The 26,460-nt window shown below is 40.9% G+C and overlaps 1 protein-coding gene across 1 annotated transcript in view; it reads right to left on the bottom strand.

The window, feature by feature from the left end:
• Positions 1–26,460, bottom strand: part of LOC119722300 (ATP-binding cassette sub-family A member 5-like) — a 57,292-nt gene extending 30,832 nt beyond the window's left edge. The window contains exons 1-15 of the mRNA XM_038192344.1: positions 26,319–26,460; positions 24,505–24,640; positions 23,115–23,535; positions 22,100–22,215; positions 20,410–20,639; positions 18,228–18,370; positions 16,657–16,844; positions 14,849–14,990; positions 12,194–12,365; positions 10,540–10,607; positions 7,625–7,911; positions 5,931–6,050; positions 4,277–4,415; positions 1,736–1,826; positions 359–498 (exon numbers count right to left, since the gene is read on the bottom strand). Coding sequence (XP_038048272.1) covers positions 359–498; positions 1,736–1,826; positions 4,277–4,415; positions 5,931–6,050; positions 7,625–7,911; positions 10,540–10,607; positions 12,194–12,365; positions 14,849–14,990; positions 16,657–16,844; positions 18,228–18,370; positions 20,410–20,639; positions 22,100–22,215; positions 23,115–23,535; positions 24,505–24,588 — 2,341 coding nt within the window. The 5' untranslated portion in view covers positions 24,589–24,640; positions 26,319–26,460. The remainder of the gene's footprint in view (positions 1–358; positions 499–1,735; positions 1,827–4,276; positions 4,416–5,930; positions 6,051–7,624; positions 7,912–10,539; positions 10,608–12,193; positions 12,366–14,848; positions 14,991–16,656; positions 16,845–18,227; positions 18,371–20,409; positions 20,640–22,099; positions 22,216–23,114; positions 23,536–24,504; positions 24,641–26,318) is intronic.

The following is a 26,460-nucleotide window of genomic DNA, read 5'->3' as shown; positions in this document are numbered from 1 at the left end:
TGGCTTCGCGGATGTGTAACTGATTGCAAACAAAATGTGAACTAACTAAATTTGGTAAACCGGGGGCAGTATTTAGAAAAAGCATTTTTTTTTTCCAACGATGGCGTTGGAAATCGATACAAAAATTCCACATTTCTTGGAAATGACAGCACACCAAGTGCCATGATTTTACAGGATGCTTTAGACTGTCATTCACTAACAGTCCAGTAAGGTATTTCATAATACTTTGGTAGTTTTTTTTTTTTGATGTTTGCAAATGTTGCATATTCCCTTTCAAACTTTAAATACTACTGGGATTTTTTTTACAAAAGAATACACTTAATTATAATTATTAGTTTTTCGAGGGATTTGTTTGTACCTGGGAACTTGTTAGCATCCTGTATTGGTAGGGTATAGGCCAGTTCCATGCCGTGACTGCGGGAGACGACACTCTCCGGGACGTGGGTTGTCACCAGCTCCGTGATTTTGTCAATGTGAGCGCTCTTCTTTACCACCATGCTAGGAAAAGCAAAACAAAATAAAATAAAAAATAAATCAATTACAACTCACACTAAAAGGATGACTGTACTTTTTATATGGAAAGAATGTTGCAACCTGACGCCACTTTTTTCTTCATATGTCGTCTCCTTAAAGGTTAGTCATTGCAAAAATGTTGAAAAGACATGAATCTGGGACTGAGAAACATTTCCAATTTTGTTAGGAAACACAATCGCTGAAGTGGCGTCTGGATACTGCATTCTTTCCTACTTTATTGTTTTTAAACCATCAGCACTCATAAAATAATGAGGAAGATTCTCGCTGTAGCATCAATTTTCAAATGAATAGGGCTGTCCATTTCCGATTTTTTAGTATTCGATTACTCAAAACTGCATTGGAACAAATATTCGGCGTGCTGCGCCAGTACAAAGTTGCACAAAGAGAATAGCAGTTAAAATTTGTGTGTTTCGGCAACTGATATGAGGCCGAGTATTTTGTGATAAGTAAGATTTGAGGCTTTGCATGGTGGAGATACTAAATAATGAAAGGTTTGCGGAAACACCATGTGGGAATAATTTCTCAACTAAGAGAATGGTTTTGAAAAGAACCAGAGGTATAAACTAGACGTTCCGGTCAGTATGCTCTGACCATCTTCAGGAGAGTGCCTAAACTCTAAGAAAGTAAACACTTAAGTAGCAAAAGTGAATTCTCTTAGTTGAGAAATTATTCGCACATATTGTTTCCGCAAACCTTTCATTATTTATTTTGTGATAACTATAACCGTAAAGGGCTTTAACCAGGAGCCAATTTCATAGAGCTGCTTAAAGCACAAAATTTGCTTAAGCACAAAAACGTCTTTCTTAATAAAATCAGGTTACCGGCCAAAACTCCATGCGATTGTTATGCTAAGTAAACAACAGCTAAATACCAGTCACAAGCAATGTACATCACATGGAGTTTTGGCCGGAAACCTAATTTTACTAAGCAATGTTTTTTCGTGCTTAAGCAAATTTTCTGCTTAAGCAGCTTTATGAAATTGGGCCCTGCTAAAAGGATGTGATCAATGAACCGCCAGTCTTGAAGGAGGAGATGGGGCGGGGCTTGAAGGAGGAGGAGGGGAGGGGGACAGACTATAAAGAGTTTCAAGGAGGGGGGGGGGGGGATTTCAATGAGGATGCTTTAAGGAGGACGAGGACTTCAAGGGGCGGAGTGCCTTCAACTTAGTCAGGAAGTAGTAGCATTGATGGAAAAGACTCACCCAAGGTGGTATCCGATGCCAAATCTGTTTTTCAGGAAGAGGGAGGACCCATAGCAACGGAGACGCCCCAATGACATCATGGCCTTACGATCTGCAAATCAAAGGCAGAAGAAACTATGAAAACAGTACCGGGTAAAAGCTTTGGCCTTTACGGGCATTTGTGTTCTAAATACTTCTGACTACTACAGTCATCAACCCATTAGTGCCTGTTCCGGCCCTAAGTGCCCTGCTGGTTACTGCTTAAACCGCCTCAAACTGCCCAAGCACTCTATAGACCTTTATCATGCTGCCACCATTTCAGTCAAGTTCCCTGTATCCAATAACAGTACTGAATGATAATGCTTTGTATGCAAAAAGGAACCAGACTATTTTTCCTTCAATATGGTCGCAACATGATAATGGTCTACAGACCTTCTTCACAAGAAGCCATTTTTATCGCATTCCCTGATTTTTTTTTTTACACGTAAGGGATTTTGACGTGCGATAATGCCATGCGTTTTTATAAATATATATATGCACAAACAATGAGCACGTTTACGTTTACGTGACAAAGTCTTGCGACATATTGCGCGATTTGTTAAAATCAAATTTCGATTTGATCTTATGATCGCTCGACAAAAAAAAAACATTGCTTACGTATGTCACATGTGCCTGAACTGATTGGTTGTACAGAATGGACGAAAAAAAATCACTACCGAGGTGCAGAAATATCGTGAATTGTACAACACAGCTAACAAAGACTACAAAGACATCGAAAGAATGGACAGCGTATGGGAGGCATTTGCCACGTTACGATATCCTTGAGCCCTAATTAAAAATATCGCGCAACATATGGCGTATTTGTTCGTTCACACACGCGCGTGTGCGAAATTGCCGCGCGACAATATCACGCAACATATGGCGTATTTGTTCGTCCACACACGCGCGTGTGCAAAATTGCTGCGCGACAATATCGCACAACATATGGCGTATTTGTTCGTTCACACACGCGCGTGTGCGAAATTGCCGCGCGACAATATCGCGCAACATATGGCGCATTTGTTCGTTCACACACGCGCGTGTGCGAAATTGCCGCGCGACAATTACGCGCAACATATGGCGTATTTGTTCGTTCACACACGCGCGTGTGCGAAATTGCCGCGCGACAATATCGCGCAACATATGGCGTATTTGTTCGTCCACACACGCGCGTGTGCAAAATTGCTGCGCGACAATATCGCGCAACATATGGCGTATTTGTTCGTTCACACACGCGCGTGTGCGAAATTGCCGCGCGACAATATCGCGCAACATATGGCGTATTTGTTCGTTCACACACGGGCGTGTGCGAAATTGCTGCGCGACATAGCCGTTGCGACAAAATCAAGTATGTGTTAACAGGACTTGTAAACTGTAGAGGATGGTGCCAGACTAGGTATGCGTTCCAGGCCTCACTTTCATATTTATTTTTAAATGTGGCTTACAACCTTAGCATATTATTAACCACAAATTTTAAATTATTCATCAGAGCAGACTGGTATTAATTTGTAATTTACTTTATTTTACTACTTTCATTGAAAATTTGCAAGTTCCAAAAATGAAACTTTTACCTCGCTTTCAATGTAATATGGCCGACTCGTACGTAAATAAAGCCTATAGACCATTATCATGTTGCAGCCATCTTGGTTTTTTTTGCCCATTCAAATCAACGTAACCAAAGGAATTCAACAAGGAGTAAATACAGTGAGGTACATTGTAATACAAAAGCTAATTGGTTAAGGCCCTGTCACACTGTCTGCGATCTTATATGCGCTCTCACTGTGTTCTTGAAAAATAGCTGGGGCACAACAACAACTACTAGATCGCAGCGACAATTACATAGGTCGCCAGATGGGCACCAGAGAGGCTTAATGGTCTCCGATGAGCCCAAAGGTCTTTGAACATGCTCAAAACAATCGCAATTACCTCTGCGCTCTGGCCAGGGCGCCGTAATGACGCAACTCGGGCGCTGTGCGAACGTGAATCGTGCGACATTGAAGTGGCATTGAGGCAGCCTAGGCGCAAGACAGTCGATGTAGTCTCCATGAGAAAGTAACTCGACTGCGATGAACTTGTAGAATAATTTTGAAACTGGACTGTGTATTGACCGTTTTGTCTTGGTATTTATACAGCGCAAGTGACGTCACATGACATATTTTGGTCGAATAGAGAGCGCGACGCGAGCTACTAGGACGTATCAACAGCGAGCAGAGCGTAGTGTGAGCGCAGTGACAGCGCAGCGGCAGCGACCAGATTGAGTAATTGAGCTTGACAGGGGCGCATTGAGAGCGAGTTGAGCGCATCGTAAGCGTGGGAAGAGCACAGTATGAGCATTGCTGGAGCTTCTTTGAGACAGAAAGTTGTCATTTTCTTGCGTCCGCGCTGCGATTGTTAAATTTATAAAATATTTTGGTGGCCGTAAGGTCCCCTATGAGATCGCATATAATGTGACAGGCCCTAAAAGGTAGACTAACTCAAACCACGCCCCTCAAGCTCAATAAACGAATGACTGTGACCTCTGACCTGCCAAGATGTCCGCCTCGTCCATGAAGTGTGTGGTGAGCACCATGATCCGTCCCTGTCGCTGGCTTTTCAAGAGATTCCACAGCTGCCGGCGAGAGTACGGGTCCATGCCGCTACTCGGCTCGTCAAGAAACAGAATCTAGGGATGAAGATATATCCACATGCACAATACTATATTATACAAATAATGAATGTTTGTGAGTGCAATGGTCAGAATAATTTCATGAGGTGACAGATGAAATGTTCCATTCCACGAGGAGAAGCCATTTATCTGTCACCGAATGAAATTATTCTTTCTATTGCACGAACGTGAAACACTCATTATTTGTTTTATATAACACCTGAATAAATCCTCGTCATCTGATTGGTTGACTTTTAATAGCCAATTTATTCAAGTTAAAAATTGTTACAAGTTTGACAAGTTCAGAGTTATCATATTTAATTTATGCAAACTGTTCAACAGGTTGAGAACTATCATATTCAATTTATCTCAATTTAAAACTTTTCCATAAGTTAAGAACTTAAACAGTTCAAAAAGTCCAGAACTTTTATTGCCAATTTAAACACCACAGCGCCACCTTCGGCAACATGTGCAGTGACAGTGCAATGGTACTTCTAATCACAGTGCAATAGTACTTCCATTGCACTGTGCGCTGTGCGCCACGCGCGCGCCGTGCATTGGTGCCAATAATTCAATGACATGTGATCAACGATCCACCAATCAGATGACGGGGATTTATTCAGGTGTTGTATAAAAAAAGATGACAAGAGCGTATTACCAATGAACAGGTAACCACAGTGGACCGGTGGCAACAATAAAGGGTGAGTAAAAAAAAACACCTGAATGTCGGGACTATTGTTTTAGTGAAGTTCTGCATGTAGCACCTTCAAAATCTAGGATATGAAAGCCCAATGCAAAAGCTTTCTTTTAGGACAAGAATCATTCAAATCACTCATGTACTTTTCAAGTTACGGAATTTTAAACACAACCGCCGTTTTAAAGTTCTGTCCACGGATCACAACAAGGGAAGTGTTCTTTCAGCAAAAACAAAAAACAAATCACATAGGGATGTGTGTGAATTGTTTTCGCTTTGCTCAAAGAACGCGCACCTTTTTTTGTGATCCGTGGACAGCATTTCAATAACTTGAAAAGTACATGAGTGATTTGAAAGATTATTATACTAAAAGAAAGCTTATGAATGAGGCTTTTATATCCTAGATTTTGAAGGTGCTACTTGCAGGACTTCACTAAAACAATGGTCCCGACTTTTGGGTTTAGTTTTTTTGGACTCACCCTGTACTATTTAAAAAGATAAGAGGGATGAACAGGTAGCGACAGTGGACAGATGGCAAAAAAATAGACAAGTTAAATTAAGAGTTTCCGCAACAACGCGTATGCCTATGATCAATGTTGCATCATGTTTACTTGTGAGAATGTCACATACAACTGCTGGCTTGATACATCAATGCCAAATGAGTAATTATGTCATTCCTTGTAGCAATGCCAATGCCAAATGAGTAATTATGTCATTCCTTGTAGCATGAAGAAAATGGAGGACTCTCTTCATTTCTCACAAATGCAAAATGTTAAAAGATGGATTAAAAAAGTGTTGTCGGAACTAACTAATTATTCCAATAGGTTTCTTTCGTTCACCTTGGGGTCACCGATGAGTGCGATTCCAACGCAGAGTTTGTGTTTCTGTCCCCTGCTGAGATCCTTAGACTTGGTGTCGGCCGACTCGTCAAGCATGGTGAGTTTTAAGATTTTATCCACCTTGTGAGAAAAGGAAAGGTTTAATAAAAATGCAAACTTAAAAAAAAACACCAATAAATCATCACACTGTACACATCCTATTTTGTTTCGGTCCTAAATATAGCCAGTCTAATTCCCTAGTGAACGCAGTCAAGCCAACGTGGCAGTATGAGCTCCGTGCAACCAAAAGAGGGCGCCCTTTTACCTAGCAACGACGTCCCATGGGCGGTACATTTCGCTGGTTGACACGCACCGTTCCTTGTGTGTGACGCGCGTACACCAGGGGATTTGTTTTATGTACACGCAGTGGCCGCGCACCCCCCAACTGTACTTCCTTTGCCGGTGAGGGGGTACTTGTGAACGGAGCGGATATATCACTATTGACAAGATGAATCAAATCAAATCTTGGGAACTTTGGCACTTGGACCCAAGAATTTCCGAGCACACGTCACAAAAGTGCATTAGCTTGACTATAGCACACATGAGGTGTGCTTAGCTATTGCTTGGATCCAAGTGCCAAACTTCCCAAGGCAGGATTTGACTCATCTTGTCGAGAGTGGCGTGTCTGGACTTGTCAGGAAACAGAAGCATTAGGTAAACCCAATTTGAGTCTTAGGCCATGGGCTATTTAACAATTGTTGACTGCTGTGATGTGGGATATGACCTTTTTAACACCCGAGGGGCACATAGCACCCGAGGCGGTAAGGTGAACCCAATTCGAGTCTTGGACCATGGGCTATTTAACAATTGTTGACTGCTGTGATGTGGGATATGACCTTTTTAACACCCGAGGGGCACATAGCACCCGAGGCGGTAAGGTGAACCCAATTCGAGTCTTGGACCATGGGCTATTTAACAATTGTTGACTGCTGTGATGTGGGATATGACCTTTTTAACACCCGAGGGGCGCATAGCACCCGAGGCGGTTAGGTGAACCCAATTCAAGTCTTGGACCATGGGCTATTTAACAATTGTTGACTGCTGTGATGTGGGATATGACGTTTTTAACACCCGAGGGGCGCATAACATTCGCCCTGGGTGCTATGGGCCCCGAGGGGGTTAAAAACAACATATCCCACATCACAGCAGTCAACACTTGTTTTATTATATCGTGCCAATAAGTCGAACGGATAAATGGTTGTAACTTACTGTAAGAGAAATCAGTTAAATCACTGCAATATAACCTTTGATAACTGAAAGTTTTGATGTCCTGCCAGACACGAGACTTAGCGGTTGACATTGCACGGGGCTAGCGCCCTCGCAGATCTACGCATGCAATGAACGCAGTGCGATATCACTGATATGTGTGACATGCGTTTTTATAGACAGCCAGGCAACTGGGAATTTAGAAAAAAATGAGGAAATTCCGAACCACACAAGACTTTGGACAGTGTTTTTTTAATTTGTAATGGCATTCACGAGAAGTAAAAACGAGGAAATCAGCGGATCCGAGGAAAAGTTGCATGCCTGTATAGACCAGACATGTGGCCGTTCTAGATCAACGGAATCACAGTACCCAAGCACACGATAAAAATAACAAGAATTAGAATATCCTTGAACAGTGTAATCAGTAAAAAGCTGTAGATGCTTCTCACCTGCATATCAATTTCCTGTGAAGGTACTCCCTTCAGTCCAGCGTACACTTTGAGGTGTTCGCGCGGAGACAGAACATCAAACAGCGTGTTGTCCTGGGAACACACCCCCATCATGGACCTGATCTTCTGCATCTGGATGGGATCCCGGATGCTGTAGCCACAGATGGTGGCCTGGCCGCTGTCGGCCGTTATCAGGCCAGTCAGGGTGTTGATCAGGGTGGTCTTACCGGCCCCGTTGTGGCCCAGCAGGCAGGTGATCTGGCCCTCGTAGATGTCCAGGCTCATTCCTTTTTAACAACACACAGGAGGATTGAAACACAAAGAAAGTTGGAATATTTGGATTTGGAACACTTGGACAGTTGGAACACTTGGAAAGTTGAAACACAAAGAAAGTTGGAACACTTGGAAAATTGGAACACTTGGACAGTTGGAACACTTGGAAAGTTGAAACACAAAGAAAGTTGGAACACTTGGAAAATTGGAACACTTGGACAGTTGGAACACTTGGAAAGTTAAAACACAAAGAAAGTTGGAACACTTGGAAAATTGAAACACAAAGAAAGTTGGAACACTTGGAAAGTTGAAACACAAAGAAAGTTGAAACACTTGGAAAGTTGAAACACTTGGAAAGTTGGAACACTTGGACAATTTAAAGGTGATCTGGCCCTCGTAGATGTCCAGGCTCATTCCTTTTTAATGACACACAGGAGGATTGACTTATTTTTGCTGGTCCCAGAGTGCAAGCCTAGGGTCCTCAGCCATTTGTGAGTCGGGCAGTGCTATTGTATAGGATTACCCCGCAATGCAAATGAATGGGCTGAATCTTTTGTAGAGCAGATACTTGGGAAAACTTCCAGTGAATACAAATCCTGAATCAATTTCAGGCAATTCACAATGCAGTGCACCGCCAAGAGTTTGCCATGGAGAGTCCATTTTATTCAAATTTACAGTCGACAAAACATGGCCATTTAAATGAGCGTCAGGACACAAGTTGAGCTAATTTGTTATAGATTGAGGCATAGCGTTCTGCCGCTTTAAAAAAAAAAATTGAAAAAAAGAAAAGAAAAGGGCAAACAGATCTATACTGGAATCATATGCTAATACGAAACTACTGACTGGAAAACTAACAATTCCAAATGTCCCGCGCTGGGAATTTGTCGACCATCTCCCACAATTCACTGGGAAAAATTGACTCTCCATGGCAAGCTCTTGGTGGCCCACTGCATGTGAATCGCCCAAATTTAATAGTATTTTGTGTGCTCTGGGACCAGCTCTGCTAGGCTTGACTCATTTCTTTTATCGAGGCCAGTTTCGGGAAAATGGCAGCAAAAGCCCAAACGACTACCATTACAGTTCATGGGCATTTGGTACTAGATCCATTTTAATGGCTTCATTACCCAACACTTTGTGATTTCTGCGCCAAGATAAGCTCAACCAAAAAAGCAAGTCCCCCCTTCCAATACTTTTTTGTCTAACACAAAAACTACTGAACATACTTCGCTCAAATAACGACTAATCAATACAGAAATTCCTTAGCAAGCAAGCCATACGTGTACGAAATTATGCCATTTACGACAAACGATACCGAAAACAGTTGCTCTTTTGTATACAAAAAGTAAACGAAAGTGCAACTTTTTTTCCGGTAGCATTTGTCATAAATTGCATAATTTTGCACACCATCTCACTGTTTTGGGCCAAACAAAGAGTATGGCTTGATTGCTAAGGATTTTCTGTACTGATCAGTCGTAATTTGAGCAAGATGGGCGCAGTAATTTTTAAGTTCGACAAAACAGTATTACTAGGCAGAGATGCCACAGGGTCTGCTTGATAAAAAAAAAAACGGAACTGGGTCTGCTTGAAAAAACTGGAACTTGAAAAAAACGGAACTTTATTTTTTGTGAAAAAGCCACTCCGACACAAAGTCCCCGTTGTCATCTTTCTCTTGTAGCCAAGTCCAGTTCCATTTATTTTTCATTTTTTATTCTATGGCCTTTAAGCTGTCGGTTCATTCAATCACTGTGAATGTTTCCATATTCCTTTTATTTATTCTGCCTACCTGTATTTTCAACGTAGTATTCAACACAAAACATACACGATTCCAACACTGTCGATGTACATGACCTTTGCACTACGCGATGCGCGCAACGAAAGCACGGTTGGTACCTGGCGTGTTTTACATTCGCAAACCACCGACAGCTGAAATGATGAGACTCGATTTCCAGGCTGAATGCTACGTGTGCTTAGCCCACAACATGCCCGCACGCGGTGAAGCACGCGCGAGGCGCCGTTGTATATGCGTGCGAGTACGTTGGCCCCCTGTATCGCATGCAGGCTCAGCAACAACAAAGACTTGTTTTTAAGACTACTTCAACGAACAACGTTGTGCCTTGTGTGTGCCTAAATGTACTAAACTCGAGAGCGCCCAAGAGATAAAAATCACCGCATTTCAACAATTTTTCTTCTCTTTTTCCAGTTTATTTTGACGGCCGAAAAAGATTCCGGCTAAAACCGGAAAAGTGGCATCTCTGATTAGGGGGGACTTTCTTTTTTGGTTGAGTGTATCTCTTGATAGAAATGATCCATAGTCAACTGCCACTGAGTATACAGTGGATCGTACAAATACTTTTTAAATGACCCTTGCAAATCAGTATTTGTAGTGTTTGGCTGTACCTCAGAAGTTGGCTGGAAAATGTTGCCTTTTGCAAAAAACAAATAATTTCCGCAAAGCAAATTCCCGGCGCGAAGTGGTTCAACAGTGTGTACATGTACTGTTCTTGCAATAAACAAGCCATCCGCACCACCATCGGTAATTATTTGCTTGCTTTGTTTGCAATTTGTTTGTTTGATTCATACTTGCGCCCACTTCATCGCATATCTTTGCCAAATCTGAACAAAATGTTCATCAGAACCCGTACCTCTGACAGCAAGAATATCGGGGTTGTTTTGTCCGTTTCCTTTGTACGTCTTGGACAAATTGCGAATCCTGCAAGAAAATTAATTAAAAAATGTTAAAAATAATTTACTGCAGAGGATTATTACCAAAGGTCGTCAAGGAAACTGCTTGACATTCAGTTAAGATGCAACGGCGAGGTAAACAGTCACATGAAAAAATAAATCTCAAATCTTGGAAAATTGGAATATTTGGATTTGGAACACTTGGACAGTTGGAACACTTGGAAAGTTGAAACACAAAGAAAGTTGGAACACTTGGAAAGTTGAAACACGTGGAAAATTGAAACACTTGGATAATTGGAACACTTGGATAAATGGAACACTTGGATAATTGGAACACTTGGAAAGTTGAAACACTTGGAAAATTGAAACACTTGGAAAATTGAAACACTTGGAAAATTGAAACACTTGGATAATTGGAACACTTGGACAGTTGGAACACTTGGACAGTTGAAACACAAAGAAAATTGAAACACTTGGAAAATTGAAACACTTGGAAAAGTGAAACACTTGGATAATTGGAACACTTGGACAGTTGGAACACTTGGAAAGTTGAAACACAAAGAAAATTGAAACACTTGGAAAATTGAAACACTTGGACAGTTGGAACACTTGGAAAGTTGAAACACAAAGAAAATTGAAACACTTGGAAAATTGAAACACTTGGATAATTGAAACACTTGGAAAATTGAAACACTTGGAAAGTTGAAACACAAAGAAAGTTGGAACACGTGGAAAAATGAAACACTTGGAAAATTGAAACACTTGGATAATTGGAACTTTCAAAGTTGGAACACTTGGAATGCTGGAAAACTGCAAAATACAGTTACTGCAAACCAGTGTGTACAAATGCACCGCAGCTCACTTATTCAAACCTTCAAATAACCGAACTTGCTCTGAACCTCAAAATAAATTCTCAAACAATTTTTTTTTTAATTTAAAGCCAAAGGCACTTCAGTCTAGAACTTGAAGATTTTAAGATACTAAAGGCACTTCAGTCTAGAACTTGAAGATTTTAAGATACTAAAAGACTTTTTGTTCATTGTTCCGGTGGATCTATTTTGTTTTGTTTAACTATACTTTTTGTTCACGTGGGTACATTTCAAGGGTGGATCCATGGGGGTGCTTACCGGCCACCCTATCTTGCTGATTAATTTCAATTATTTAAATAATTGGGGGAAAAAGCCAGATTTCCTTTAGTTTTATAATATCGGAGTCTTATACAGCGCACGTATCTACCAACAATTAGGTACTCAAGGCGCTGGAAATTATGCCAATTATTAAAGAAAAGGCAAACAAAGTTTATGAGAAATATGAGACCCATTATGTAGCACCTTGTAATGGTTTACAAGGTGCTGCGGCGCATTATTGCAGCCACTGCCAGAAACACCGGGGCAAACCTATTATCTTAGCAATAAGTGTTACTGAGTTCTTTAACGTGCATTACACAACACACGGGACCTGCAGCTTTACGTCCCATCCGAAGGACGAAGCAAGTATGGTAAAGTGCCTTGCTCAAGAGCACAAGCACCAATTTCCCACGGTCAGGATTCGAAACCCATGTACCAGGGCACACGAGTTGAACACCGTCAACTTTCCCAACCCAACCATTTTTACCTAACGCCAGCTTTTGCCCTCAGCACGGCAGAGACCTGTTCCACATCGTCTTGATCGTTGAGTTGCATAGTCTCCAGATCGCTGAGACTGTCCACCAAGTTTCCCACTGAGCTCTTGCGCCAATACGATGGCATGAAGCAGAACCAAGGGACCTTGTTCTGACCGTAGTTCCCTGTCATCATAGAAAGCCAACAAAACAAACATTTTACCCAGGCATTTCTTAAAGGGAATATACATCATTTGCTTTTGCTGTAATTTTCAGAAATGGATGGAATTGGAAATATATAGCAAATGTAGTTACACTGACTTTTTTGAGGTTTTGGGTTCGAAAATGCTATAAAAACCAAGAAAAACAATCATTTTCCTGTAGTCTGGTTCCCTGACTCCATATGAGAAGAAACAGAGCAGTTTACATACATTGGGGAATTGTAAGGTCAGGGAACCAGTCTAGCTGGCTCGTACCCGTTCATAGGTTTGTAATCGATTGCAAACAAGTGCGATGGTCAATTGGGGCCAGTATTTGAAAAAAGCCAGTTTTTTTCCCAACGCTGATCGGCCGATCAGCGTTGGAAATTCATACAAAAATACCACTTTTCTTGAAAATGACAGCATACCAGGTGCCATGATTTTACAGGATGCTTTACACTGTCATTCACTAACAGTCCAGCAAGGTATTTCAAAATGATTTGGTAGTTTTATTTTTTGATGTTTGCAAATGTTGTATTTTCCCTTTAACAACCCTAACCCTGCTGAATCCAACAGGAACCAACTATATCATATACCCAATGGAGCCTGTTGGAATGAGCAGTTAACCCACACGTTCCTGATTGCAATATGTTCGATTCAGCTGGCAACTGAACTGCATTATAACGCCAGGTTGGACTCTGTTGGATCCAGCAGACAACTGAAAAATAAGGCACCGTAGGATTCTGTTGGATTTAGCGGGGAAGTCCTGAGGAACTACAAGGGGGTTAGCTAATTCTCCAAAACTAATGGTGGGATTAAAATCCGGGTTTTTTTCTTTTCTAAATTTGGTTTGAATTCCATTACTCGATTTCAATGTTGGAAACCGGATAGTTGAAACCAACCATGAAAAAAATGTTAAAGGCAAATTAGGAACACTTTAAAAAAAAAACACCAGTTTTCTCCAACGCCGGTCGGCCGACCAGCATTGGAAAAATACAGCTTTTCTTGAAAATGTCAGCACAACCAGGAGCCACAATTTTACAGGATGCTTGAGACTGTCATTCCCTAACAATCCAGTAAGATATTACGTGATAATGTGGTCCTTTCGTTTTTTGATGTTTGCAAATTTTGTATCGTCCCTTTAAGCCTTCCATTTTTTGTGACACAGGCTAAAGAAAACAAGTGGAACATCCTCCAATTTGCTCCATAGTTGTGACTGCATTCACTTGCTAGTGGTCTTCTTGGTATATGAATAGCCTGCCCATTCCACTTATCAGAGAGTTTCAATTTCAACCGACATGACCTTTGACCCGGACCCCTCCATCGAGATACCAAACCGGCTTACTGACAATGTCATTTAAAGGGAAAATACAACATTTGCAAACATCAAAAAATAAAACTACCAAATCATTTTGAAATACCTTGCTGGACTGTTAGTGAATGACAGTGTAAAGCATCCTGTAAAATCATGGCACCTGGTATACTGTCATTTTCAAGAAAAGTGGTATTTTTGTATCAATTTCCAACGCTGGTCGGCTGACCAGCGTTGGAAAAAACTGGCTTCTTTTCAAATACTGGCCCCAATTGCCCATCGCACTTGTTTGCCATCGATTACACACCTATGAACGGGTACAAGCCAGCTAGACTGGTTCCCTGACCTTACAATTCCCCAATGTATGTAAACTGCTCTGTTTCTTCTTATATGGAGTCAGGGAACCAGACTACAGGAAAATGATTGTTTTCTTGGTTTTTATAGCATTTTCGAACCCAAAACCTCAAAAAAGTCAGTTTAACTATATTTGCTATATATTTCCAACCCACCAATTCCATCCATTTCTGAAAATTACAGCAAAAGCAAATGATGTTTGTTCCCTTTAATGGGTGCGTTTGTTTAGCTCACCCAGGTCAACACGGCCGATGGGTCAGCCACGACAGCCGGGCTAATCGAATGCTCATCCGCCTGCCATCACGATCCTCACGTGACGCCCTTAATAGCCGTGGCCATAGCCACTGACAAAACGCCCGTTTCGGATTGGGTGTTAGTTTGAGATTGACTGCTTTTATAGTCAATTGCAAAACTCTAAAAAGTTGGGCTGAAATCATAGCCTCAACAGTCGCAATGAACTCAATAAATGATTATCTTTAGACTTCAAATAAAGTCAACTTTTAAGTCCACTTGAGATTTCCGCTGTCCGGCTGCCATATTTGTCCGTTTCTTGGAATGAACAACGCATGCGTGAGTAGCGTGAGGTACTTCCACCTGTGACTCTGCTCCACGAGCAGGGTCTGTGGTGGCTGACCCGGGTGAGTCCCGAGAATGACGTTAGAGCTAATGACGGCACAGGGCTAACCCGTGTTGACCCGGGTGAGCTAAACGAACACACCCTTAATACATCCCCTATGGATTTCCCCCTTCAGGTTTAGTTTTCATTGTACTGCACACAAACTGAAAGACAGCAGGTCTGGTACCTGGAATGACGTTGTCAAAGTAGACGGCCAGCAGTAGGTAAAGTACAGAGTCGATTAGAAGCATGACCATGTAGGGCGGGAAACCATCTATGACAATATTATTAAATTGGGCCCCTACTTGGACCTCCTCCAAGGACAAAGCCTAAAACAAAAAAAGGAAGAAAAAAATTGGTGTAAAATCATCTGCAAACAATAAATCTTTGAAACAGGAGGTTCGGTAACTTTGGCCAAGCACTCATTGATACTCTCCGCGATGGTAGCTGGCTGATAACATCAACGCTAAGCATGCGCTAGTGCTATGCAATGTACGAAGCGCGAACAGCGACCTTACGCGTCTGCGGCTACAATCTGCAAATCGACTGGGGCAGCTAGCGGACGCCTTGGAAAAAGGGATCGCATTGGGATATGATTTTCTTTATGCTGTCGCTAGATTTCCAGCAATGACTTCGCATGTGAATTCAGATGCGATTATTATGCGGTGGTAGATTATTCTGTACTTGGTCTTGGACGCTCTTATTTTTACACGGATAGAGAGCTGGATCGTGTCGCTACATTCTTAAACCAGTCCGCAGACCAAATATAACTGGATATAAATCCAGCGACAGTATAAAGAAAAAGATAAGCCAAGGCAAACCGTTGTCCAGAGGCGTTTGTTCTTCCCAAGCTGACTATTGTATTGTTCGCGTTTCATACAGTTAGTTAGTGTTGTAATAAACATGGACATTGTCTATTGCTCCTACAAATTTTGACCGATTTCAACCAAACTTTGTCAAAAGTATCAGTAGCCCAGCCCAACATGTCACATGATCAAACTCGGGTCAAAGGTCATCATGGGGTCACTGGGGTAAAAAATCTGGGGTTTTTTTTTTACTCAAAACACTACTTTCAGAAATTACATGGTACAATCACGTGACTCGTGCATGAACAAGAATTTGTTGGCCCGCAGCTTCCGAGATATTTCCGATCAAGCTCAGGGGTGCGATTGGGGGATATGAAAAATCCACAAAATAATCGGCAGAGGCTATGAAGGTCGCTGAATGTCAAAGCGCAACGAAGGGTCCAAAGTATATGTTTAAATTTGTATTTGCCAAAAAGCACCCCTTAAAATACCACTTCTTTTGTTGTATATAAAATTTTATAGGTAAAAAAACCTCAGGAATTCCAAATTTCAAATGATATTCTTTAAAAATCGGGGAAAAATCCGGAAAAAATTTCATCAAATCCAGAGATATCCTGACCAACAAAATCCTGAAATCTGGAAAAATCCTGACCAACACAATCCTGAAATCTGGAAAAATCCTGACCAACACAATCCTGAAATCTGGAAAAATCCTGACCAACACAATCCTGAAATCTGGAAAAATCCTGACCAACAAAATCCTGAAATCTGGAAAAATTCTGAAATCTGGAAAAATTCCTGACCAACAAAATCCTGAAATCTGGAAAAATCCTGACCAACACAATCCTGAAATCTGGAAAAATCCTGACCAACAAAATCCTGAATCTGGAAAAATCCTGACCAACAAAATCCTGAAATCTGGAAAAATCCTGACCGACAAAATCCTGAAATCTGGAAAAATTCCTGACCAACAAAATCCTGAAATCTGGAAAAATCCTGACGAACAAAATCCTGACATCTGGAAAAATCCTGACCAACAAAATCCTGAAATCTGGAAAAATCCTGACCAACAAAATCCTGAAAACTGGAAAAATCCTGAGTTCAGGAAAAATCCAGACAAAAAGTTCCTGAAATTAGGAAAAATCCTAAGGAATCTCACCCCTGTTGTTTATTGTTATCGGGCCCCTACCTGATCCATTGCGAGAGCAAATGCCACAGGTGAGAAGAACGAAACAAGCCACTTGACGACGGTAGCGATTTCAAAGAGGCCAAACGGGATGTAGATCAATCCAAGAATCAAGATGACCACCGTAGCGGCCGCTCCTGCCACTAAGGACCTGCTGAAGAACGGTGTCAGCATGAAGGAAAAACTGACCACTATTTCCAAAGGAAAATCAAAACAAAACCAAAAAACAGGCAGAATTAGGAACTGGATTAGAAAACCATGGTCCTTCATTTGGGGTTGTGCTAAGGACCCCTCTCAATTCCTATCCAGTACACGTTCTGGACAAGTTGCGGACATTGTATCGGGCATGATGTTGCAGGATTCTGAACAACTGCCCCGCAATCTTCCCGCAATGAAGTTATCAGCATTGGTGAGTCAAGCAGTTGCTAATGAAAATTAAATCCAGTGTCTCTTACTGTTTCATTGGTTGAGCGCTCACAATCCTCACATAGGCATGCGCAATACTACTAGTGAGTCAGTATTTTGTTGTCCTAAACTCAGAACACAATGCCCCAGGTGCATTCTGCGCGACATCGTGCAGAACGCGCAACCCCTGCACCAATCTTCATAAAAGGAGTTGTTTACATCTTACTCGCGAGCTGGACACTCCATTATTTAGCAAGAGGGGTGTTTTTAAAAACATAAACTTGTAGAACAAAATCGTTTTTTTTTGACCGAAAAGTTTTGATTTTTTTGACCAAAAAGGTATTTATGAATGGGAATAAATATGTGTTTGGTTGGTATTAATCACTCTTTTTAAGACCCTTTAGAAAGGAGTCCTCTCGGTTCGGGTAATTATCAGCACCCAGACTCATAGCGGTCTTAAAGGGAATAAACATCATTTGCTTTTGCTGTGATTTTCAGAAATGGATGGAATTGGGGGGCTGGAAATATATAGCAAATATAGTTACACTGACTTTTTTGAGGTTTTGGGTTCGAAAATGCTATAAAAACCAAGAAAAACAATCATTTTCCTGTAGACTGGTTCCCTGACTCCATATAAGAAGAAACAGAGCAGTTTACATACATTGGGGAATTGTAAGGTCAGGGAACCAGTCTAGCTGGCTTGTACCCGTTCATAGGTGTGTAATCGATTGCAAACAAGTGCGATGGTCAATTGGGGCCAGTATTTGAAAAAAAGCCAGTTTTTTCCAATGCTGGTCGGCTGACCAGCGTTGGAAATTGATACAAAAATACCACTTTTCTTGAAAATGACAGTATACCAGGTGCCATGATTTTACAGGATGCTTTACACTGTCATTCACTAACAGTCCAGCAAGGTATTTCAAAATGATTTGGTAGTATTATTTTTTGATGTTTGCAAATGTTGTATTTTCCCTTTAAACAGAGTGATTAAAACCTCCCAAGCACACATTTATTCCCTTATTAAACAGCAAAGGCACAGGCACTAAGAAATAAACAATTGGTAATTATAATGATGTCGGCAAAGGGTAAATCCAAAATAACATAATTATTGGTGTTATGGCCATAAAAAAAGAAATGTCCAAAAAGGCTTTGATAAACTTTGAACTCACGTGACATTCCGTAGAAAAAAAGGGTAAGGAAAATGACGCCGAAGTTCGACTTGCGGAAGGTGCCAATGAGAGGGCCAAACAATACAGTGACGACAAGAGATAAAACGAACAGGATGACAATGTAGATTATAAACCAGGCAAGCCTGAAGGCAAGAGGAAATAAGAATGAAATATAAGATTTGAGGCTTTGCATGGTGGGGTATCGGTATCGTTTCGGTTTTGCGGTAACACCATGTGGTAATAACTACTGCTTAGAAGATATTAGTTCTGAGAAGAACTTGTCCTGCTTATTATCAACTTGCTAAGTAGTTTTTTTGTTCTGTTTAGAACAGTCCTGCTGTGAGTTCTAAAAGAACTTGTCTTTGGTCTCAACGTTTCGACTAGCCTGCTCTAGTCATCGTCAGGAGACTGAATGAAATAGCAAAGACGGCTAATGCACTAGAATTATCTTACGTTCCAACTGTAGTTAGGACTGCCCACATTGTAGTATACAAATATAACATGGTTTGAGGGTGGATAGTCAATATTATAACACCTCACCCAAAGATTCTGTGTCTTGATTGGCCGAGAGTGAGTCACATGGTACTTTCTTTTTTTGGTATCTTTCTGTGCCTGGCCAAAAGTACTATACCCGTAGCAACCAAAGTACTATACCATTAGCAACCAAAGTACTATACCCATGGCGCGGTATTTGTGTGCAAATGCATGCTGCTGTGCGCCTTGAGCATTGCGCGTACTGTACACAAGAGAGTGCGCCACAGAGATGGGTTCAAACATTTCGTGAAGGGGTGGTTTGGAAGAGAGAATTAGGTTTCCCACCCATTTTGTAATTTGAAATAGAAGTTTATTTTAACTGTAATCAGATTTAAACAATTAAAAATATTAAAAACCAAGCAGAATCTGTGGGTGAAGTGTTATAAAACAAATATTAAATGCTTTATCTTGTGGTGAAGTAAAACCATAACTAGCCTCCCTCGGTGAATCCATTAAGCATTCTAATTTTTTTTTTTTTTTTTTTTTTTCTTTCTGGTAATGAAACCAAGGATCCCTCAACAGTGCCCTAAGCACTGTAGCCCGAAAGCCTGAAGAAACCTGTAGAGAGAAGACAATGAGAAGAAATTACAGTTTTAGAGGTGGGAGGAAAAGCCCAGAGGAATATTCTGAGGAAAACCCACGAAATCAGGTAGGAACTGAAAACCCAATCCACATATTGGCCCGGGTGGGATTCGAACCCGGGTCACAGCGGTGGAAGGCAAGGAAAGTACCGCTACGCCAACCTGACTCCCCATATTTCTCGGGAAAAAAGAATGTCCATGGATCACCTCGGGAGGCTAGTTTTACTACACCACTCGATGCATCCCATATTTGTATATAAGCTCCCCAAGGAAATGGAAGTGGACAAACTAGTTGCCAAGGCGAAGCTGAGGGAACTAGTTTGTCAACTTCCAATACCAAGGGATCTAGTTCTGCCCATGCTGCCTGTTTGCAGTTTCCGTAACTCCACATATCTGATTGTATTTTGATCACATAATAGTCCGCCCAGAAAAACACCCAATAATACCGAACACCGCCATATTTTTGGGGCGGTATACCGCGGACTCCCAAAATCCAATACCACACATGCCTTAAAAGACTCCAGAGTCTCCAGAACCGGGCAGCTCGCCTAATCAACAGGACTAACCGAAGACAGGATTCCACCCCTTTGCTGCAGTCACTACACTGGTTACCCATCTCCAAACGAATTCGTTACAAGTTATTACTTTTGGTATACAAATCATTTCACAACCAGTCACTAGAATATATGCAGTCCTGCATTTTGCCTCATGTTCCCCCCAGACCAAACCTCCGTTCTAGTTCTAATCCTTTTCGCCTGACTTCCCCTCGTACTCACAACAAAGCTGGTGACAGAACCTTCACAGTTAGTGCAGCGAAGGAGTGGAATAGTCTGCCCTTTTCCATTCAAAATGCCAAATCTCTCGAGCAATTCAAGAAGCTGATCAAGACCAATTTATTCCACCAATAATCAATTCATTGTCTATGCTACCTGTTTTTATTATTTAACTTAATTTATTTATTTAATTTAATTGTTCATTATTTGTAAGCGCTGTGATTTAGTTTACTAATAAGAGCGTTCTTAAATGCCGATTATTATTATTATTATGTCTAGCTTTTTACAACTCACCAGAAGGCAGCATTGGACATTCCCATCATCAGCATGGTCTCCTTAATCTTCTTCTCCTTCTCGTACACGAGGTTGGTCAGCAGCACGGCCACAAAAATGCCGTACAGTAAGACAAAGAAGATCACAATAATGATCCTCATGGGGTCATCACCGGAACTGGACGTGCTCGCACCGACGGGCAGCATTCGCACGGAAAAGTCGGGCAGATCGAGGGGCCCGCTTGCCAGTTGCTGAAACATAATAAAAAAAGATTGTGTGAATAGCCACAGAACTTTCTCCTATTTTAACACAACTTTGCGCAGTAAGGAAACCTTCACATGATTTATGAGATGAATTTTTACATGAACCCAGTAATTAGAATTAACGCGGTGGTTGATTGACAACAAAATTAATTAGTAAAGATATGTGTCTCCATGTGAAAACGAAAATTCAAGTTTCCTAAATTTTGGCCCTTTCTGCTCAATGTGTTTTTCCATGTGGAAGGCGTGCGCATGTGTACGTGCGCGCAGCTGAGAATGTAACAAAGATATGTGGCTCTTCGTGAACCGTAAAGGAGAAAATTTTGCAACCTGACGCCACTTTTTTCTTCATATATCATCTCAATAAATGTCATTCATTGCAAATATGATGATAAGACATGAATCTGGGACTGAGAGATATTTCCAATTTTGTTAGGAAATACTTAGAAAATTGTCTTGACTCTCCATAGACTTTGTACACAATCGCGGAAGTGGCGTCAGGTTGCAACATTTTTTCCAACAAAAATCTCAGTTGACCTACATGTACTTTTATGCCTTTCTGTGCAATAGGTTTTGTACGCATTCAAGGGGCCAAAAAGTTTGTGTCTCTTCATGAAAACGCAAAATTCAATTATCAAGATATTTGACCCATGCATCATTAATGTAATTTGGAAATTAATGCTGTTTTGCTTACAGAAACATGTCAAAATGGTTTAGTACAATGTTTTAAAGCAAAATAGCGACAAAAAAAAATCAAAAATCTAAAAAATGATAATTTTTGACATATGTAGTTTCTTCCTGAAAATGGTGACGATGTACATGTATGTATGCGTTCCACACTGACAGTTAGCACTCATATAACCGACATACAGATCCTTGTCATTTGATTGGTGGAATTCACATCACGTGACATTCGTTATTACTCCCATTCATGAATGGCAAATACTATTGAACAGTTAGGATCATTCTTGTTCCAAGACGCGGTATTTGTGTGCGCTGGTGTGCGCGTTCAGCGTTGCGCGTAGCGCGTATTGTTCCAAAGAGCCAGCGCTACAGAGTGGGGTTCAAACATTTTCGTGAAGGGGTGGTTTGGAAGAGAGAAATACAGTTCCCATCAACTTTGTAGTGAACTAAAAGTTCAAATATATCAAATGACAAGGATCTACATGTATATGTAAGTTATATAAAACAAATATTGAGTGGCTTTAAATTGTGAAATGGGAGGAACATTATCGCTCGGTAAAATCTGGACTTTTCCAGTTCACTCGGCTCCAGATTTTACGTTGCGATAATATTCCTCCCATTTCACTCTGAGCCACTCAATATTTGTATAATGTATCAGTGTTGTGTATGTGCGTAGTGGATGGCATGTTCCACACGACATCACAAGACCACACAGAATATCCCGTACCACAACGGTTCCCGTGTGAAACCTCTACTATCAGACTTACCGAATGAATGGCATTTTGCAGAACAGTCTGAAGGGCTGCAAATCCAGTAAACAGGTATCTATTTGTTCCGCACAGAGCAAGTCCAGGATTCTTTGCATTTCTAGACCGACACCTTGCTGTTAACAGACCAAAAAAAATACTGCAAGTGAAACTTGTGCAATCCCCCTTGCATGCTGGCAGATTTTATAGGTTATGAGGAGAGTCACTTCTACGCAGTATGCCCAAGGCATCCTCGGACGGCAAAGAACTCTCCACTAGTCTCCTACCTATCTACGACGACCTATCTACTATTATTATTAAGCCGTAGATTTATTCGAGACATACGCATATATAGTTTGTATATTACAGCAAGAAAAGAGAACAGACTGTTTTATACAACACCTGAATAAATCCCCGTCACCTGATTGGTGGATCGTTGATCACATGTTATTGAATTATTTGTCCTAACGCACGGCGCGCGCAAGGCACAGTGCAATGGAAGTTCTATTGCAAGGTGAATAGAACTTCCATTACACGGTTTCAGTGCTGCCAGTGGTGGCGCTGTGACACGAATCTATTTCACAAAATGCGGACGCTACGCGAGACTAAAACACTGTTTGTTCTCTTAACAGAAGATGAAAGATCAGAACTTGTAGGTCAGCTGCTAACACAAAGAAGCAAATAAAATATGCTGCCAAACAACTAGTAAAAAAAAAGAAAGAAGTAAAAAAGAAAACTAGATCTCAGTCTTTTTTCCTGATACATTTGCAATATATTTTGTCTTCTTATACGTTTCCAGCAACGCGGGTGCATGCAAGTTGAAAATCTGGTACAATGGATGACGGCTCTTTTGGACACAAAAGTATCAGCAAATGAGGCAAGAAATGGAAGAATCAATCTTTCATTTTGGCCTTCTGAGCTTTCTCCATCCTTTTTCAAAAAGCCTGAAAGAAAAGAGTTTTTGAATCTCTGGCAGGAGCTTCTACATGTAAAAAGTGGTTATTTATCGCAAAGTGGTTATTTATCGCATATTTACATGAGGCGATGAACCGGGAATCGGCATCAGTATCTGGCACATCAAATTTTGGCATGCGTATGGCGACTTTCAAGTCGGTAGGGTACTCCCCGCTGAAAACGATACCGATCGTGAAGAGGTCTTGGTACGAATTGTTGTAGGCGGTCACCATGTCCTCCTCGTTGTCGAAGGCCAGGAACTCGGGGGGCGCGTCGCTGCCGAAGGATGCGTTGACGGCCAGCATGACTGGCCAGGTTTGGGTCGTGTTGGGAGTGAACGCCCACGCCTTGCTGGCGTCCGGCAGGAAAGAATCGTTGCCGTTGGGCTGCAGCAGCTTGTAACTGTGAAACGCACCGTAGCCCAGGGGATCATAGCGCTCCGTGTTTAAGTTGCTGCCCATGTAGCCAATCAGGATGACAAACAGCAACGGAAACAGCAGCTCCTGGTAAGATTGAAAACAAACCCATAAATTGTATCTGCAAACCAAAGTGTTTGATTCCAAGCTTTAAAATGGTATACAAATAATGGTGGTACGTGTTTCTACGCCGACGCTATAATAGGGCCTCACAAAAAAAAGAAGTTGCAGGGATTTTGGGGCGCGCTGAATACAAAGTTTTGTAAATTCACTGTCCATTGAGCTGAGCTGGCACTGTCGCTATCTTCCTTTCTGTCATGTGTTTTGTCGTCATTGCCGTCATTTTAACCCACACTGTGTGTCATAAAAAAAGAGGAAATTCAAAAATTCAGAAGACTTTGTACAGTGTTTTTCTATTTTGAATGGCTGAAGTGGGAATAAAAAAAAAAGAGGAAATCAGCTGATCCGAGGAAAAGTTGCATACCTGTGTGTGTAAATCCACTAAACTTTCTGTCCAAAACATTCCTGTTGCTTTTCAACATCACCAGCTACTTTTGTGAGTGCAATTAGATAAAAAATGAATTTTGTCGTCTTATACAAGCAGGCATGCAACTGGGAATTTAGAAAAAAACAAGGAAATTCTAAACCACACAAGACTTTGTGCAGTGCTTTTCAATGTGTAATGGCATATTTATGAGAAGTAAAATACGAGGAAATCAGCGGATCCGAGGAAAAGTTGCATGCCTGATACAAAGATAACCCACTAACAAAGGGATATTATGAACAATCTATGAACTTTATGACCATAATTATGGTTAAAATCATAAACTGTGGGTTGTAAGCTTTCCATTGATATCTTGGATGCACACATCTGGTCATGCATCACCGAGTTTCATTGTTTTGAAAATGGTATGTAAAATAATGTTGGACAAAGTTTTATGTCTGGCTGTGTTCACAATGTTTCTTCAAAAGTGCGTTTGCAGGTTACCTTTTTTTTTAGGGGGGACACAATGCATAGGATAGGGGTCCTGAAGTACACATTACCAAAATTCTTACCTGGTACAACTGTTTCTTGTTTCTTCTTTTCAGCAGCAGGTTTCGGTGAATAAGATACCGAAGCTGCTGCCCAAAGTCTGCCATAATGCTGAATGCAACTGCTCAACTCCAGTAGCAAAGTCTTGGTGTGTCTCTACTGTAAATATGTTCAAATTAAGTCCAAAGTTATTGAAACCAGTCGTTTGAAAGAGTTGTTCTTCCACACTCCACAGTAATTCACTGGTGCCATTTTATAACTGTACGGGAGATTGTGTAGTTATGGGCCCTCTTTTTTTGGTCCATGAAGTGTTTTTATTATTCCAAAAATGCCTTCTGCGCAAAACAACCCTTCCTATCTATTACTCACTCTGGTGCCCGAAACGCCTTTCTACGGTGTGAAGATGTATAGATCTACAAGAGGGCGCTTGTTTCATCAATGAAAATGTTTTTAGCTGAGGTGTCATTTTGGGAAAAAAATGTTGCAACCTGACGTCACTTCAGCGGTTGTGTACTATAAGTCTATGGAGAGTCAGGAACCTTTTCTAAGTATTTTCTAACAGAATTGGAAATTGTTTCTTTAGCACTGAACGACCTTCACTAAGATGATAAATGAAGAAAAAAAAGTGGCGTCAGGTTGCAACATTTTTTTCAGCTGCATTTTCAGTGATGCAATGCTCACAACAGCAACTTACAATGTACTTAGCGACGCAAGTTTCGAGGAACTTTGAGGAAACTGTAGCGAGTAAGAAGCTTGGAAATTGCACATTTAATGCACACTCATTTTGTTTAACTTTAAGCACTATAAAGCAGCACAGTATAAGATGTTTTGGGGCTCTCATCATGCTCATAGTTATACTGAATAAAGTCATACACAGTAATCAGTATTGAGAGTCCCAAATTTTCGAAAAGGTAAGAAAAACTGATCAAAATTACAAAAACCGAAAAAAGGTGTCAATTCTTTTAGGCCTAATCCTAATTTAATAGGTAGTGGATATTTTGCCGGAGGTAATGACGGCAAACTAACGATTACTAAAGGTTTGCCGGCGGCAATCCATATCAACAGAGGGCGCTGTACTCTTTAAAATAGGGCTGAATTATAAGATGTATTAAATTCCCACCAAAAGTTGTGCAGCACGTTTGGTGTAATGGTTAAGCAAAGGCTCTAGTAAGCGGGATGACTCGCGTTCGATTCCGACCGCACCACATTTAAAAATTTTTTTTCTCATCCCCAAATAAATAAGAATATTCTTCTTTTATTATTTTAACATGTCTCAAACATTTTTTGCAGAGTATTACATTTTCTTTTTCAGATTTGTGGCTCTGGAGGATTTTTTTTTAAAAGGGAAATAAAGTCCGAAATTATAAAATGGTCTGAATCCCATCTTGTGAATACGAGGTTACAACGATAATTTTGGCATGGAGCCAGACTAAAACTTGACACCGGAAAATGTTTAAGTACAAAAAACCAGTAACTGCGCATGTTCAGTGCATATCCGGCAAACTAACGTTTACTAAAGGTTTGCCGTCTCCGGCAAAATATACACTGCCAATTTAATAAGGGAATAAATGTGTGCTCGAGAGGTTTTTATTACTCTGTTTAAGACCGCTTAGAGTCTGGATGCTGATTATCAGCACCCAAAGTCAAAAAAGGTAATTATTTTTGACTTTAATTTGATCAAAACAAAACAGGGGCCCTACACTTCAAGCTTCACGATCGCCAACATTCATGACATTATGGCAATGTCAGTCTACTTGTCCGGAAATTGGCACTTCGAATTCGTAGCCCTAAAAAGTCCAAGCAGAAAAGAGAATGTGCATAAAAAGAGTCAACTTACTTGATACATTGTATGCACCAAATGTACACAGGAGTCTAAACCAAATCCATAATTTTGACCTCAAAAACGACGCAAACATCTTGAACTTGAAGTCTCGAATCTCTTCAAAAACAGCGCGATGTGTCATAAGCAACGCCCTCAA

This window comes from Patiria miniata, unplaced genomic scaffold (assembly GCF_015706575.1).
Source record: "Patiria miniata isolate m_02_andy unplaced genomic scaffold, ASM1570657v1 HiC_scaffold_15, whole genome shotgun sequence".
Taxonomy (NCBI): domain Eukaryota; kingdom Metazoa; phylum Echinodermata; class Asteroidea; order Valvatida; family Asterinidae; genus Patiria; species Patiria miniata.
The sequence above is the reverse complement of the archived record's forward strand: the minus strand, read 5'-3'. Positions and strand labels throughout refer to the sequence as shown.